Source organism: Cynara cardunculus, unplaced genomic scaffold (assembly GCF_001531365.2).
Source record: "Cynara cardunculus var. scolymus isolate 2C unplaced genomic scaffold, CcrdV1 Un_Scaffold_7258, whole genome shotgun sequence".
NCBI classification, from domain to species: Eukaryota; Viridiplantae; Streptophyta; class Magnoliopsida; order Asterales; family Asteraceae; genus Cynara; species Cynara cardunculus.
In genome coordinates this window covers 1-17878 of record NW_020203445.1, presented here as the reverse complement: position 1 = coordinate 17878, position 17878 = coordinate 1, and the positions used below count along the sequence as shown (strand labels likewise).

At 34.3% G+C, this 17878-nt stretch overlaps 1 protein-coding gene and 1 long non-coding RNA gene across 2 annotated transcripts; both read left to right on the top strand.

Moving 5' to 3' along the window:
* Positions 1–7986: 7986 nt before the first annotated feature.
* Positions 7987–9206, top strand: LOC112504895. Its single transcript, XR_003068293.1, has 3 exons — positions 7987–8103; positions 8624–8743; positions 8854–9206. It is a non-coding gene; the product is annotated as an uncharacterized LOC112504895 (long non-coding RNA).
* A 4905-nt stretch (positions 9207–14111) lies between these two features.
* Positions 14112–17286, top strand: LOC112504896 (cancer-related nucleoside-triphosphatase homolog). The gene is made up of 6 exons (XM_025108852.1): positions 14112–14179; positions 14264–14351; positions 14456–14546; positions 15506–15590; positions 16001–16157; positions 16974–17286. The coding sequence occupies exons 1-6, from the start codon at positions 14138–14140 to the stop codon at positions 17081–17083; spliced, it is 573 nt and encodes a 190-aa protein (XP_024964620.1). The 5' UTR covers positions 14112–14137; the 3' UTR covers positions 17084–17286.
* The last annotated feature ends 592 nt before the right edge of the window (positions 17287–17878 follow it).

Sequence of the window (17878 nt, the reverse complement as noted above, 5' to 3'; positions counted from 1 at the left end):
TAATAATTTTTAAATAAGTTATAAATAAATAAATAATTACAAATATTAAGTTTTATGTTTTTAAATTGTTATTTTAACGTGGGGTCCACAAATTTAGTGTTTTTTTTAGAGTGTGATTGGAGTTAAATTTTTTTTTTTTTTTTTTATGTTTATGAATCCACCAAATTTGGTGTTTTTGGTGTTTTTTTTGGTGTTGAGGTTGGAGATGCCCTTAGTATACAAGACAAAGTTCCCAAAACATACAAATATGATGATTCACCTACTAAATATGCATCCCACACAAAGTAAAGAGATCAGAGTTAGAAGACAACACTGAGATTTACGTGAAAACCAAATCGGGAGAAAGCCACGGGTCAAGGAGACCACCGAGAGAAATCTACTAGTGCAAAATGAAGATTACAATGTTATAGAAGGAGTAGAATGTTAGTCTTATTTCAAACTAGAATCGAGATTTAACACATCGATAGAAACACAGACTTCTATATGAGTTCGAATTGATGACATACCTGGTAAGATTGTGGAATTCTGATTTAGGTCGCTTTCTTGTTCATCGCCCACGCTTTATCAAGATACACCCTTTTATGCCCTAACCATTTGATGGAATTGGAGATTTCAGGATCCCTTGGTGTTCTTGAGAGAGTTGGATGAAAATGGCGTACACAAGAATATATATATATATATATAACAGAGTAATGGCAGTTCCATCCATCAAGGAACCCCATTAACTGTCACTTAATCAATTTTGTCACACGTGTTTCTTCATTTGGCGCCAAACAGGTAACACATGTTGACCAATATTATCATATATATACGTATGCATAAATAAGTCATATGGTCTTATATAAATCATTGGATTGTTATTCTTCAATTCATCTTGTTCATTAAGATGAGCATATACATATATATATCTATATATGCTACAATCTCCCACTGAACAAGATAATAATTGAAAGTAACTCTCCACTGAATTGTGCACTAGATTTATATAATTCCAAATTATTATACAGCATATATTGATACTGCATTAGGAATCAAGGGAGTTTATACATCAGCTGGACTGAGTAGACTTCTAGGATCTCACTAAAACAGTTTCAATAACATATGCATACATACCTGTACCCAGCACGCTTAACAATTAAAATCCAAAGTGTTACTTAATCAAACAATTCATCCATACATTAATCTTATATAAGCAKCTTGTATTTCACAAATAGTACATGAATAAGTATATATTTGATGAATATGTTTGCAATAAACTGTAGTTTATGTTCCTGTCATTATGATTTCATTCATTGAACGGATTCCTCATACCCATTGCTTTGATATGCTTCTTGAAACTTTCAACAGCAAGTGCCTTTGTGAAGGGATCTGCCAACTGATCCTTTGTTCCTATCTTCAAAACTTCAATTTCTTTGTCTCTCACATTTTCCCTCACTGCAAAATACTTAACATCTATATTTCTAGACCCACTGCTTCTTTTATTGTTTTTAGCAAAGAACACAGCAGCAACATTATCACAGTATACCTTTAATGGTTTTTGTATTGAATCTATAATCTTCAGTCCATAAATGAAATTTTTAAGCCATATAGCGTGAGATGTTGCATCATATATGGCTATATATTCTGCTTGAAATGTAGAGGTGGCAGTTAAAGATTGTTTACTGGCTTTCCATGAGATTGCACCTCCAGCTAACACAAAAATGTAACCAGAARTGGACTTAAGATCATCATGATCTTGCTTATATGAGGCATCTGTATAGCATTCTACTTCTAGTTCCTTATCAGACCCTTCATAAGTCAACATATGACTCATAGTTCCTTTTAAGTATCTCAATACTTTCTTGCCTGCAACCCAGTGTGCATGTCCGGCATTACACTGAAATCTGGACAGCATATTTACTGCAAATGCTATGTGTGGTCTGGTGCATACTTGTGCATACATCAGACTTCCAACCAGTCTTGCATAAGGTATTTTATCCATTTCATTTCTTTCCAAAATGTTTATAGGACATTGCCCTTTATGCAGTTTATCACCCTTTGAAATTGGAGCTTCACCACTTTTACAAATTTTCATTCCAAATCTATTCAATACCTTTTCAATATAATTCCTTTGAGACAGTCCCAAAGTTTTTAACTGTCTATTCCTAATTATTTCAATTCCTAACACATAACTTGYCTCACCCATATCTTTYATRTCAAAACTTTTCATGAGGAAAGCTTTTGTGGATTGCAACATGCTTTTACTGTTTGTTGCTAATAATATGTCATCCACATACAGTATAAGGAATATAAAGTCACTCCCACTAAACTTTGAGTAAATGCATTCATCCAACTTGTTTTCCTCAAAACCAAAGTTAATCATCACAGTATCAAACTTTTTATACCATTGTCTTGATGCCTGCTTCAGCCCATAGATAGATTTATTCAATCTACAGACTTGATTCTCATTTAATGTAAATCCTTCTGGTTGAATCATATGGATTTCCTTTTCCAATTCTCCATTCAAGAAGGCCGTCTTTACATCCATTTGATGTAATTCTAAATTATAATAAGCTACCATAGCCATTATCACTCTAAATGCATCCTTTGTAGAGACAGGTGAAAAAGTCTCATTGTAATTGATGCCCTCTCTTTGATTGTAGCCCTTAGCTACTAATCTAGCCTTATATCTATCAACTTTTCCTTTTGCATCTCTTTTAATCTTAAACACCCATTTACAGCCTATAGGTTTTATAAGATCTGATCTTTCAATCAAATCCCATACCTTATTGTTCGACATGCTGGCCAACTCATCTTCCATGGCCATCATCCATTTATCCTTGTTTGGTGATTCCATGGCTTCCTTGAAACTGATTGGGTCATCATTTTCTCCCAAATCAATGTCCAATTCAGTCATGTAAATATGATAGTCATCAGGTATGGCAGGTCTTCTTTCCCTTATGGATCTTCTTAAAGCTGTAGTAGTTGGCATAGCATCCACTTGTTGTTCCAGTGTTGTTCACTCACTAGATTAGTTTCAGATGCATGATCATGACTATGAGTTGTCTCATGTATTGTTTCCATGGATTGGTTTTCAGTCACATCAGTTGAGCCATCCAGTACATTGCTTTCTACTATTGGTATTGATTGAGAGATTAAATTCTCTCTCAGGGATTAATGGAATTTCCTCTTCATGGTAAGTCAACCAATGATTTAATCCATGTGGATCTTGAGAACAACTTCCTAAATAAGTGTCTTCATTAAACATTTCATCATAGAACACTGCTTTGTTAGTTTCAAATATTCTTTGTCCTCTTCCAGGATTAAAGAATTTGTATCCTTTGGATTTTTCTGAATATCCAATAAAGAATGCAGAGAGTGATCTTGAATCCAATTTGCTTAGACTCTCAATATGGTATTCCCTTGTTTCTGCTTTACAACCCCACACATGAAGGTGGTTTAAACTAGGTTTGTATCCATTCCACAATTCAAAAGGTGTCCCTCTTACARCTTTAGTTGGAGTTCTATTACTAATGTAATTTGCCGTTTTCAAGGCTTCTCCCCAGAGGAATTTTGGCAAATTTGATCTTGCAAACATGCTCCTAACCATGTCCATCAAGGTTCTATTCTTTCTCTCCGATACTCCATTTTGTGTAGGAGTGTATGGAGTTGTGTATTTGGCTTTAATTCCAACTTGTTCCAAGTATGTGGCAAAAGGTCCCTTATGCTGTCCTTTCTCCGAATATTTTCCAAAGTATTCTCCTCCTCTATATGATCTGACTGTCTTAATAGTTTTCTCACTTTGTCTTTCAACTTCAGTTTTGAAGCTAATAAAACAGTCCAATGCTTGCGATTTTTCTGCCATTAGAAATATATGGCAGTACCTTGAATAGTCATCAATAAATGTAATAAAATATTTATTATCACATATTGTTTTGACTGGAAAAGGTCCACATATATCTGTATGGATCAGCTCAAGAATACTTTGGCTTCTCTTAGACTGGAAATTCCTAGAGTTTGTCGTTTTTCCTTTTAAACAGTCTATGCAGGTTTCAAAATCATCAAAGTTTAAATCTGGTAGGATTCCTTGTCTCACCAGTTCTTGTAGTCTAAACTTTGATATGTGTCCCAACCTCTTATGCCACAAGAATGAGGAAACATTTTGCTTATGTTTCTTTATGCTTCCTATTATTTTGTTTATGCAGTATATATTTCTTTTGTATCCTTTATTGATGGTTTCATTAATACAATTCAAGTACCAATACCCATCTATCAAGTATGCATTTCCAAAACATACATCATTCAAATAGAATAACATACAATCTTTATCAGCATAGAACGAAACATTGTTATCATTTACAATTCGAGAACCTGACACTAGGTTCTTTTTTGTTCTAGGTATATAATATACATGGTTCAATGTTATAACGTAGTCATTCTTAAATAGTAATCTACATTCTCCAACAGCTTCTACCTTCAGTTCTTGTCCATTTGCTGCACATACTTTTGACTCATTCGCCCTTGGGATTGTTATCTTTGATAATTCCTGCATTGAGTTAATAATATGAATGGGTGAAGCCGTATCAAACCAGGACGATCTAGTCACAAATCCTTCTTAAAGTGCCCTGCCTTCTTGCAAAAGAAACACTTTTGTTCCTTTTTCCTTTTGAAGAACCTTCCTTTATCTTTAACATTTTGGATCGAGGAAGTAGAGGGACTTGCTTTGTTGAAGTTAAAGTGTTTCTTTATTTTGTTTTTGGCTTTGGATATATGGTTAATGCTCACAGCCYTACCCTTGTTCTTAACTTCTGACTCTTCTTGGACACARATGGTARTCAGTTCATCCAATGTCCATTTCTCCTTTTGTGTGTTGTATAAGCTTCTTAAATGGCTATACTGGTCTGGTAAGGAGTTCAGCAGAAGATGAACCAGGAAGGAATCATCTATTGAGATTTTCATCTCCTTGAGTTTGCAAGCAGTGTCAATTCCTTGCATAATATATTCTCTTATACTTCCTTGTCCATTGAAAGTCATTCTTATTAATTTATTCATTAGGTAGCCTGTCTCAGCCTTATCAGAAACTTTGTATTTATCAGCAATAGATGCAAGATACACTTTAGCAAGGTCTGATTCTGGAATACCTCCCTTAACAGCATTAGTGATACATTTCTTTATGTAGATTAAGGCTATCCTATTATGTTTATGCCACTCTTGATATATAAGTTTTATCTCCTTAGTTGCATTATTTGCTGGTTCTGTTGGTGGGTCTTCCCTAAGGACATGATCATAATCTAAAATTCCTAACATAAGTTCAATGTCCTCCTTCCATTTMTTGTAGTTAAYACCATTTAGGRGTGCAAAGTTAACTACAYTCATRGGGTAATGGGCYGAGTGAGATAGAAATTGTTGTCTATCTATTTTATTTGGTGATCCTGGATCAAGAAGCAAAAATTACACTATGTTAATTATATGTATGTGTAATCAGTCAACTGTATGATTAATTGCTTGATCAAAATTGATGTATCAATTTCGAATCTGATTTCCTTTTAAGAAAGCATATCGTAATTCGAAATTTCATACAGTAGGGTGAATGTTTTCGATCAAACTGTTGTGACAGTATGTGAATCAAAAACTTCGATAATTAATTTGCAATTTTCATGTTGTGATTCTTGACTTTGTGATAGTATTTGAATCACTGTAATCCAAAATCACTTGGGTGACGTGGATTTCTTGATTTTTAAAACAATCGAGACAGACCAGTCGTACAGAGACTTCGTTCATGATGCGAATTGGTCGTCTCTAGTAAGCGATAACTAGGAATACAATTGCTTGGTTCAAATCGATGAGTTAAGTGGCTCTGATACCAATTGTTAGTCTTATTTCAAACTAGAATCGAGATTTAACACATCGATAGAAACACAGACTTCTATATGAGTTCGAATTTGATGACATACCTGGTAAGATTGTGGAATTCTGATTTAGGTCGCTTTCTTGTTCATCACCCATGCTTTATCAAGATACACCCTTTTATGCCCTAACCATTTGATGGAATTGGAGATTTCAGGATACCTTGGTGTTCTTGAGAGAGTTGGATGAAAATGGCGTACAAAAGAATATATATATAACAGAGTAATGGCAGTTCCATCCATCAAGGAACCCCATTAACTGTCACTTAATCAATTTTGTCACACGTGTTTCTTCATTTGGCGCCAAACAGGTAACACATGTTGACCAATATTATCATATATATACGTATGCATAAATAAGTCATATGGTCTTATATAAATCATTGGATTGTTATTCTTCAATTCATCTTATTCATTAAGATGAGCATATACATATATATCTATATATGCTACATAGAATCACAACTATGGTGAATGTGTGGATTTGGAGATAGAAATGATAAAGTGGGGTGATATGTTCTTGAGAATTTATCTTACCCGCTCCATTCGTTTTGAGAGAACACTCAAAAGAGATAAATGGAATGTAAGCTTGAAGAATAAAAAAACGGTGAAAGTTGTAGTTGGCAAAGATGACCGGATTTTTGTGGTCCAAGAAATGTGTTTTCAAAAAAGGACGCAATCTCTTAAAATAGAGAAAAGAAAATCCGCTCAAAAGTGACTTTTTGAAAAGCTTTGAACAGTGTTCTCCCAAAAAGCATGTTTTACGAGGCCACGAAGAGAATAAGCTGTGTGCTCGTATCCACACCCAAATTTAGTAGACTATCCGAAAAACCGTAAGATATTGAGTCACCAATTAACAATGCAATCGATCATACACACAATGAGGCTTTTAACCGGAATACATAATGTGGTTATCGTTTTCTCCAAAAATTACATGTCAAATGGTACCGACAAAAAGGAAAACAATGTGATCTCTATACACCTTCACCTCCAATATATAATTCAACCAAAAATCTTTTATCTCTGACTCTACATATATGACGATCATTTTCAGCAGTTCGCAGCACCTCTTTTGCCATCGAAGAGAATGTCTGCGCGTTGTCTTGCATTTCTGCTGTCTTCAAGTTGATTCCCTGCCCATCGAGGAACATTCTAGAAAGTTCAATTTGGACTTGGCAGGGCCCAGGGTTTTGTTCTGTGCCGACCTTGCTGTGAACTTATTGCTTAAATCAGTATGTTGAGTTTAAGAATATTGATGCAAGCTACGTAGGTGATACAAATGGTAACTTAATGAAGGTGCCAGATTCGAAGAGCGGTGTTTTTAAGGATAAAACGCTCAAGTACAGTGAGAAAAATCAGTTGAATAGTTTCTTTAAGCTGGTACAGGGGCATCTTGAAGCTGTTAAATCTGTTGGTGTTGGTGTTGGTGACGGGAAGATCATTTCAGATGAGGATTTGGAGAATCCATTCGTTGCGTTCTTGGACAAGATGAGATTGTAGCATATATATATATATATATATATATATATATATGCTCATCTAATGAACAAGATCAATTGAAGATAATGATCCATGATTTATATGATACCATATGATTAATATATGCATACGTATACAGAAAATAAATCAGTCCACATGCGTACCCTGTTTTGGCGCCAATTGATGATGCATGTGTGACAGTTGAATAGTTGACAGTTAATTTGGTTCTTTGATGGTGAGAACCGCCAAACACTGTTATAAATACAACAGTTATACGCCATTTCATCTATCTCTCTCAAGAACACAATATGCGATCCTCTGAATTACCTGCTGCCATCAAATCAGTGAGGACATAAAGGCGTATCTTGGAAAAGCATGGATGAAGAACAGAGCACTAACCAGAGTCTGAATTCTTCTATTCCACAAGGTACGCCAAACCTGTTTATCAAGTAAGATTATGTATTCAATTTGATGTGTTAATTGGATCTTAATATAGATTAATTCAACAGAAATTGCCTCCGAAGATTAAATCGTAATTTTGTATTGTACATGTCTTTGATGCTTATATTTGTTTGTACAAAAAACTATAATTAATTCCATGTTTTTTTCTTTGTAGGATCATTCTCTATGCCATCGTCATGGTTGATTATGATCAAGATGGTGGAGAATCCTGTAAAGATATTCTCAGGACAACAGACGGCATAGATCGTTTAGCCCTTTATCACTCATCAGTTGGAAGGTCCATTTTTTTTTCTCTGCCTGTTTTAGTTTCTTTCGGATATAATGACCTCCCTACTGCCTTGCTTGTTGTTCTTTGGATAAAGATCTCGTGTTCTGCATAATTAGCAATGACTTAGAAAGGTGACATCCGTGAGATATCAGAGGGGAAAGAATGAAAAACTGTATTTCAAAGCATAAGCATTTTAACATCCAATGTTAGAATCACTAGGTCTTCAAATCGTTCATTTGAAGACCTAGTGTTATGTCCCCACCGGAACTTGTCCTGTCCCAGTTCAATGTCGCGCCGAACGTGTTTTAACAAGTTCTTGTACTGTTATGTCCCCTCTTACCAACTGCACCCGAAAATCCCCTTGGCCTTGGATGTCGAGAGGCAAGTCTTTATACATGATCATTCCATTGCATTTTACAAAGATGGTGTTTTCGTGTCTTCAAAGTGACAAAGGAGCATACTATTTTATTCAGAATCTTGAATTAATATGTTTTTTGACTGGTGTTTGGTATATGTTGGCATATGGCAGCTCTTTCAGAAGCTGTACCCTGATGATGAATTCTTTCCAGAGACGGGAAACACCGACTCTCCCGATAAGCTAGAAGATGATGACAGTGAAGTTGGCCTAGAATCCTAGTGACGATCCCAGGTACCCAGATCATCACAGTTTTGCCACCTGCATTATTTTATTTACGGTTTTAGTTGAGACCCTACCTCTGCCTGATATTTCCTGGGTTTGTTTGGTTTCTATTGTTGCAGAAAGTTCTAAAACGTAGATACAGAAGATAGATGTGGTCAGTTTTATATGTTGTATTGTATCAGAGTGAGTCGATAACCATGGGCCCAGCCGCTGTGGCTGGAAATGTGGTTTATGGTCTGACTGTTGATGGTGGTTGCATGGCCGATGTCCGCCATGAAATGCGCACTGCCTGAGGTGTTCCGTGGCGGTGCTTGGTGCTTCCAAATGGTTGTAAACACAACCTTCATCCACAAGGAGCTGTTGTAATGTGAAGCTGCACATTGATCGGTTTGCTTTTGTATTGGTATTTAATCTGAACCTCTATTCAACTTTAGGATACTTGTTAAATGAACTACCATAATCTCTTCTTTTCTATCTATACTATATTATAAAGCATTTACACCATATTTTTATTTTATTTTTATAAATTTAAGTTTATTATTCGTCACTACATGATCACATTTTTTAATTTTAACTCTTAAAAACTAACTTGGATAATAGATGGTTTTTGTTGCCTACTCGCACGAACTCATATCCTTAATTGATATAAACTAACTGCTCCACTGTTCTTGGAGGCCAGTTTTAAGCATAGAGTTACAGTTCGATAATTTGGTTACCATCGCCATCAAGAAGCGATTCGAGAAACTGATTGTTGAGCACTCAGATAATGGTAGGCGACATTTCCTAAATTTGATGTTTTTCTCTCCTCTGTTGCTCCCGAGTCCCTACCCTTCGGCGTAGCAACCCCCACCGGAGTCAGCCTCTACCTTGGGCGTAACAGGCGCGTCTTCATTCTAGCTTTTTTCGACACTGGGGATCATAATTTGTTCCTGTGTACCAATCCGCTAAGATGTTTTTTTGCTAGCCATATAAGTTTATATCATGAAGATGGTGCAACCTGGGATTCGAGAAAGAATCGAAAAGGTCTAGGCGGAGTTCATATATGATTATTTAAAGATAAAAAATAACCAATATATCCTGAATTAACGAAAAAACTAACGGTTACTGGATGGAGACACAAAATCTGTTGAATATTAACAAACATTAAGAATAAAAACCGATTAAATGAAGTATAGGGACGAGATTCGTTAAAGTAGACAAAAATTAGGGACAAAAATGGAAATTTACTCAAAATTAAATTTTGTTAAAAAGTTAAATACCACTGCCAGGACTGCCGTCTTAGGGGAGCCGATAGATTTAAGTTATGCTATGGAGGATCATATGTCTTTCCTCTCACATTTATTTTATTTATTCCGTACAAAACATAAAGGAAATAACACCGGAGAATCTTCTCCGGTTGCTATAATTTCATATATATTGATGCACCATGCAATATTCAGGGTCGTTTATTAAACACTTACTAGATGAGCATGGCGAGATTTGAGAGCTTTACCTGGTAAAAGATATGACAAAAATCGAAAATCTTACTTGGTAAATGAGGAAGAACAATTTTACCACAACTCATCAACAATATATTTTTGGTGGTCCACAATGTTGTTCAATAAGGTAGGTACGAATGGTAACTCTTACTAGTAAGCACTTGCCCAATAAACATTTGGTGTACGACTCCTGCATAACATTCGGCAAAATCAAGCTTTGTATGTGTAGCTTATGATCTATGATTGGAGTTGAACCCAATTGTTCTTCATAGTTATAAAACTTATATACTTGTTGTCAGATCTGATATGATATCTCTTTTTTGCAGATTTTACATTTTATTTTATTGTTCATTTATGATTTTTTTTTCTAATTATAAACATGTGTTATTCATGCTAAAATTATAGAGAGATGGTGCATATCACACTCTCTTTCGATCATCGAACTTTTGTGACACCTCCAATCGTGGTCGATTTAGGAAGAATTACTATTTTTAATTATTTGAAAGACGAAAAGTAGTTTCTTTCCCAAATGACGTTATTTTGGTTAATGAATCTTATGTATATATCTTTTTAACCAGCTTAGGTGATTATAGTTCCACACCACCAACTTGGTAACTCGTTCAAATGTGTGACAATGTGCTAATATGACTTATTTCTAAGCATTAATTAACTGAAAATATCAAACATATGCAGTGGAAGTTTTTATACAATGAAAACTAATATTAAAATATAGTCAGTAAACTTAACGTTGGTCAAGTCTCATATTAGTCCCCATCATATTGAATCAAGTAGAACATTGCATCAATAATACTATGCCTAATAGTTGACTAGACCTCAACTTTTCCCTTACTGCTAACGACGATGTCTTTTCTCGAGATACACAATATTAGACAGGTATTAAGATCAATGAGTTTCTAATTTTTCTGCTAAAGTGATCTAAAAACATATCAGGTAAAATAATAAACATCATAAATACTGATTCACTTTTCATACCAGTAAACTTGGAAAATCAACATCTAAATACATAATCATGTTGTTGGAAACAACTTCGTAAAACAACTATGTATTTACTGGAACACTACAGAAAATATATTTCCATACATAGACACATAAAATGTACTGAGAGATCTATATTGTACCAACATCTTGATTTGTTTTGACACACATACTATAAAATTCTATGTTTTCATAGTGGGTTGGATATCCAGGTTAATCTAAAAAATTCTAAGTTTTATACGTAACATAATTATACGTATAAAAATCTTTTAGGCATGCTAACATTATAAATGTAAAATACATGACATGTAATAATAATGTGAAACAATACATAAACATGTATCTCACAAAAAATGATAGCCACATAATTATTATTGAACTAATCTCACTTTTTTTTGAATTATATATAATATTTATATACGGCAAATACAACAAATAAACTTACACACCCTCCTCAGCTTTGGTGATGTTTAAACCCATGAACTCAGTGACGGATCAATAAACTTATATTATTAGGGGCACATTTAAGAGTGTCAAAAAAAATTCTGAAACCAAATAACTCATTCGAACCAATACGATTTCGGGTTATTTAGTTTCCGGATTAAACGGTTCAGTTATCGAATAAATATAACTTATTCGGTTTGGTTTTCAATTAATTTTTGACTATTTCGGATAAACCGAGACATCATATTGCCATGTGCATATTTTACTTTTCGGTTAAATCAAAGCAAATGAATACACTACACATTAATAGTTAGTAGCATGAAATTAGAGGGTAAGAGGTCCATAACTTAGATTCAGTTAAAAAGAAATCAGATAGTAAAAGACCAAGAAATCAAAAATAAAAGACAAACTAGTAGCAAACCTGAAATCAAAATAACAAACTCAAATTAAAGGTCCTTTTCAAAATTACATATTAATATACTCTTTGATACGATCTTATTTTTACGTAGCTGTTATTATCATTGTTTGATCATCAAAGTATGATACAAAACAACAATCAAACAATAATTAATCTACATAAAATTACTATCTATGATCAACGATTAAATTAAATTGTAATTTCACGTAATGTACATATTATTTAAAAAATAATTTTGTTTTTTTGTATTTTCTTAACGAAAAGAAACAATGACACTTAATTTAAGATGATTTAAAGGCGTTTATCAAACATTTATATATATAACTGCTTACCAGTAAAATTCAACACTATCATTTTACTTATCGGGTAAGATTTTAATCTATCAAAACAGTATTTATGCAACAAAAATGAAGTATAGGGACGAGATTCGTTAAAGTAGACAAAGATTAGGGACGAAAATGGAACTTTACTCAAAATTAAATTTTGTTGAAAAAAATATGTACCGCTGCCAGGACTTGAACCTGGGACTCCATTTTTAGGTGGAGTCGAAAGATTGAAATCTTTTCATTGAGTTGTGCTACAGCGGAACATCTGTCTTTCCTCTCCCATTTCTTTTATTTATCCTCTACAAAACATGAAGGAATTAACACCGGTTGCTATAATTTCATAAATATCGATACACCATGTAACATTCGGGGTCGTTTATTAAACACTTACTCGGTAAATAAGGAAGAACTTTATTTTACCACAACTCACCAGTAATATATTTTTGATGGTCCAGAATGTTGTTCGATAAGATAAGCACGGATGGTAACTCTTACTAATAAGCACTTACCCGATAAGCATTTGGTGTACGACTCCTGCATAACATTCGGCAAAATCAAACTTTGTATGTGTAGCTTATGATATATGATTGAAGTTGATACCTGTTGTCAGATTTGATATGATATCTCTTTTTACGGGTTTTACATTTTATTTTATTGTTATTTATGATTTTTTTCTAATTATAAACATTTGTTATTCATGCTAATATTATAGAGATATGGTGGATATCACGCTGTCTCTCGGTCGTTGAACTTTTGTGACACCTCCAATCGTGGTCGGTGTATGAAGTATTACTATATTTGATTATTTGAAAGACGAAAAGTATGTTCTTTCCCAAATGACGTTATTTTGGTTAATGAATCTTATGTATGTATCTATTTAACCAGCGTAGGGGATTATAGTTCCACACCACCTACTTGGTAACTCGTTCAAATGTGTGACGATGTGCTCATATGACTTATTTGTAAGCATTCATTAATTGAAAATACCAAACATATGCCGTGGAAGTTTTTATACACTGAAAACTAATATTAAGATATAGTCAGTATATTTAACGTCGACTAAGTCTGATATTAGTCCCCAACAGATTGAAAAACTGGAACATTGCATCAATAATACTATGCCTAATGGTTGACTAGACCTCAACCTTTCCCTTACTACTAACGACGATGTCTTTTCTTGAGATGCACAGTATTAGACAGGTATTAAGATCAACGAGTTTCTAATTTTTCTGCTAAAATAATCTAAAAACATATCAGGTAAAATAATAAATATCTGAAATATTGATTCATCTTTCATGCCAGTAAACTTGGAAAATCAACATCTAAATACATAATCATGTTGCTGAAAACAACTTTGTAAAACAACTATGTATTTACTGGAACATTACAAAAAACATATTTCCATACATATACACATAAAATGTACTAAGAGATAACCACAAGGTGTGATATCTGATTGGTTTGAGCTTGACTCTAAAGGTCAAAAATACTAGAAGGTCTCGGGTTTAAATCCAAGGGGGAATAAAAATCCCCTTGTAGCCATGGAGGTTCAAATACGGTGACTCCGGGGCATTTGCAAAGCAGATGACTGTCCTAAGATTAGTCGACTCACGTAACGGGTTAGATATGAAGGTTAATAAAAAAAAACATGGATAAATATCAAAATACATATATAATTTAATATACTCTTTCATACGACTGTAACCGTTATTACAGGGTCGGAGAGATCGACAGTTTAGCGATGGCAGCCCCAGCAGAATGCTTTTTGGTGTCCGGCTCCCCTGTAAGTTTCCATAGATTCATTTTGAATCCAACGTTCCTTTGAATCGAATCATAGCTGAAGTTGAATCTGGTTTTCACTCCTCAGGGCGTCGGTAAAACCACTCTAATTGCTAGGGTTTTGGAGACACTCAGAATTTCCAACCCCAATTTAAAGATTCAGGGTTTCTTTACCCGTAACGCTCTATCATTGTACCAATTTAATCATACGATTAGGTGTTCGCCTTTTTTTTTTACTGATCAAACAATGATAATCTGAGAGGAAATTTGGAATACGCAGGCGAGATCAGACAAGGAGGCGAGAGGGTAGGGTTTGAGGTGGTTACGTTAGATGGTCGTACTGCTCCACTTGCTTCTATTCACAGTTCTAGGTAAGTATTTTTTTATACCTTTTGATCATACAACGATGGCTTACATTTTTGCTATCCACATTATGTGCATTACTCCATTTGTCCCATGAATATCGTAAAGTTTTCTGGATCAATATAAGTGGCATCAATGGTTTGTGGTGTGAAATGGATAGATAAGTTATTTTTAGCTTGAAAAATCGTCATAAAAAGTCTGCTGCTGACTTGCTCCAGAGGTTTGGAATTGTTCCAAATACACTGGAGGTCCTATGTACAAATCAAAAGATTATGTACGGTCAGCCAGATCTTATAAAATTGCCGAAAAGGAAATGCTGCTTTTGTCATGGGACAGAAGGAGCATTTCTTTCTTTCTGAAACAACATTGTTGATGTTTAGATATTAAGGTATAATTGTCTAAATGAAAAAGGGTACAAGCTACCTCTTTTAGTCATAGCGAATGATTTATGATTGTTGGAGAATTAAAAGTTGTAGGATATTAGCTATTAATGTTGGGTACCCATAAACCCTCTTTTATGTTTATGAATTATGATAATTGATAAAATACAAAAAACACAAGTTGTTAATGTGGTGGAACAAAAGAAAGATAAATCACATAGTTAGGCTTCCAAATTTATTATGGATAATATGCTAAAATAGTAAGAAGGAAAACCATGGGTCTAATCATTTCCCCTGTAAAATGAATACGATCTTGTGAAGGTTTGGGACAAAAACTCGAGGCATAATGGGAGAAGTAAAATTTGGGATATAAGCCACAATGAGTCGATAAGACAGAAATATATTTGTCGTTCTTAACTGTTTAACTGCCTTAACCAACATATGCTTCTTACAACTCCTGTACCCCACCTTCTGAGCAGATAGTAGTTCACCGGTTTTCAATTTAAATTAGGCACCATATCCTACACTTTCCGCTTTGATATTTATGTTTTCTTGTTCACCGTGGTGACTTGGTTTGACCATGGCAGTGCAGAGTCCATTAGATGGCCTACTGTGGGGAGATACAAAGTCGACGTAGGATCATTTGAGTCTTTGGCTTTGCCTGAGTTACAGGTTGGTCCAGCTGGTCAATCTTATTTGTATATATACTGGGACATACTGCAATTCTGTTGATGTTGGAACATAGATGCGCAATCTTATTATGAAACAGAAAGGACAAGGGAAGATATAATTGAATAAATTCTCTGTACTTTATAAAAGGAGACCCCTTTAACTTATATGGTCAAATGGATGAATTCCACCTCAAAAACTGATTTGCCAAATGTCTAAGTGAGAACTTATAAATACCACAAACTCATTAGCAACTGCTATAGATGGAAAATGTTGGTATTGCATCTGTAACACAATCCAAATCGATTTTTAATATGGGAAGTATTGTGTTTGACACTTTGACATGAAAATATATTTCATTTTTCGGTATATCTATTAATGCACTAGGAAGTTGATCTTCGTTTCATTTCCAGATCAAAGAAGACACAGATCTCTTTGTGATTGATGAAGTTGGTAAGATGGAGCTGTTTAGTTCTTTGTTCTTCCCTACAGTCTTGCGAGTTTTGGAGTCTAACAAACCCTTTCTAGCTACCATCCCGATTCCAAAAGCTGGTCTAGATATTCCTGCAGGTATATTTGCATATACTCGATGCTGCAGTTGTTTTTTGTTTTTCCATATTATGTTCTCTGGTACAGAAAATAGTCTGAATTTGTTGGGGTAGATGAACAATATGGTGGTTTTCTGAAATCACAATTGCGTGGATTCTTGCTTGGATCGTGTATATCACGTTCCGAATCAGATATTTCTACTCTATAGCCTTGGGTTGCACGAAATTCTGAGTTTTGGATAATTCAAGAAGGAACAATCTAATTTCTTAGGCACAAATTAGATTACGTTAATGTAGGTTTTGAATATTCCGAACCTTAGATTCGAGCCAAAAAACGAAGGTTATAAGAAGAAAATTAGATAAGACCAAAGATTGTTATAGAAGGTTATGAGAAGGTTAACAGCAGTTATAGATCCAAAACCTCTGTTAGGAACTAACCATCTGTCAAGAACCAAAACGAGTCAGTTCCAACAAGCTGCTTTCATACGAAAATATAGTGAACACACATCAGAAAGATGTTTTTCACAACACTTCTTCCATAAACCCCTTGGACCCCGCCAGGGGCGCTGCCCCCTTGACCCCCGCCTTTTGGTTGTACCAGGATCAATCTAGTCTTATACAAGTGTACGCTCTACACCTCCTAACTTGCATAAAAAAACTAAGTAAAGACCCCTTTAGCTCTCGTATATTTACCCCTTACACCAAATGAATCTGGTGACACTAAAATCACCAACAGAATTCATATCACCAACTTACACACTCCTGTGACTTGACTCACAATTTAAAAGAAATGTTTCAAATGAGGAAGAAATCATCCAGGGGAAGTGTTTTTGTGCAGTGGTGAGGTTGAAAAATCATCCGGGGGCGACTGTGTTTACTCTAACGACAAGCAACAGGGATGCCATGAAAGATCGAATATATACCGAGTTGACAGACAAGTTGGTTTAACCGTTTTCCCCCCCGGTGAACTAATAAAAAATGTAGTCAGTTTGTTTATCATAGAAACCACCTCCCAGATCTGCAAAATGAAATTTGCAGCAGTCTATTTTTATTTGTTCCTTTTTCGGTGTGATTTTGAGATGAGACTGAATATTCTTTTTGTAAGTTTCTCGTTCTCTTATAACTTTTATCATCTGTATATTGATACGTATTTGAAATGGGCAATATGTTAAACTCAAATTGTATCGGAATGAAACCAACTTTGAGTTAATTTCTATTTGAATAATCAAGTTTCAAAACATTTGTTTTTTTTTTTTTGTCCAAAAGCAAACCTTGCAAATAATTTAAGATCTGTGAGGGTGTGTTTGGTATATTGGATAGGACAGGACAATATAAAATAGAACAGAGATCTCTATCCACATTTGGCAAGACTTGGAACAGACAAAACCAGAGTGGAACAGACCTGTTCCATCCTTACCCCATGGAACTAGTGGAACAAACTTATATTTTACCAATATAACTTTAAAATAAAACTTATTTCTCTTTTAAAATATTAAATAGGTCTCAATTTTACATTTTATTCATTCTTTAAATTTTATTTATTGTATTTTATGTTTTTTAAAAGTTTATTTTATTGTTCTCAAAATATTATTTTTATACCGTTTCTATATTTTTATTAATTTATATAATTTATTATATAATAATAAGAAAAGGGATAAAATAAATATTGAAAATAACATAAACTTTTTATTTTGGTGTCATTTTAATTTTTTACTTTTTAATGATATATGTTGTTATAGAAAA

What these genes read in the sequence shown, in the direction of transcription:
- LOC112504896 (XM_025108852.1), top strand. Translation starts at nt 14,138, where the DNA reads ATGGCAGCCCCAGCAGAATGCTTTTTGGTGTCCGGCTCCCCT. An exon ending in GATTCAGGGTTTCTTTACCC is followed by an intron (nt 14,352 to 14,455) that starts GTAACGCTCTAT and finishes TGGAATACGCAG; the next exon opens with GCGAGATCAGACAAGGAGGC. An exon ending in TGGCTTTGCCTGAGTTACAG is followed by an intron (nt 15,591 to 16,000) that starts GTTGGTCCAGCT and finishes TTTCATTTCCAG; the next exon opens with ATCAAAGAAGACACAGATCT.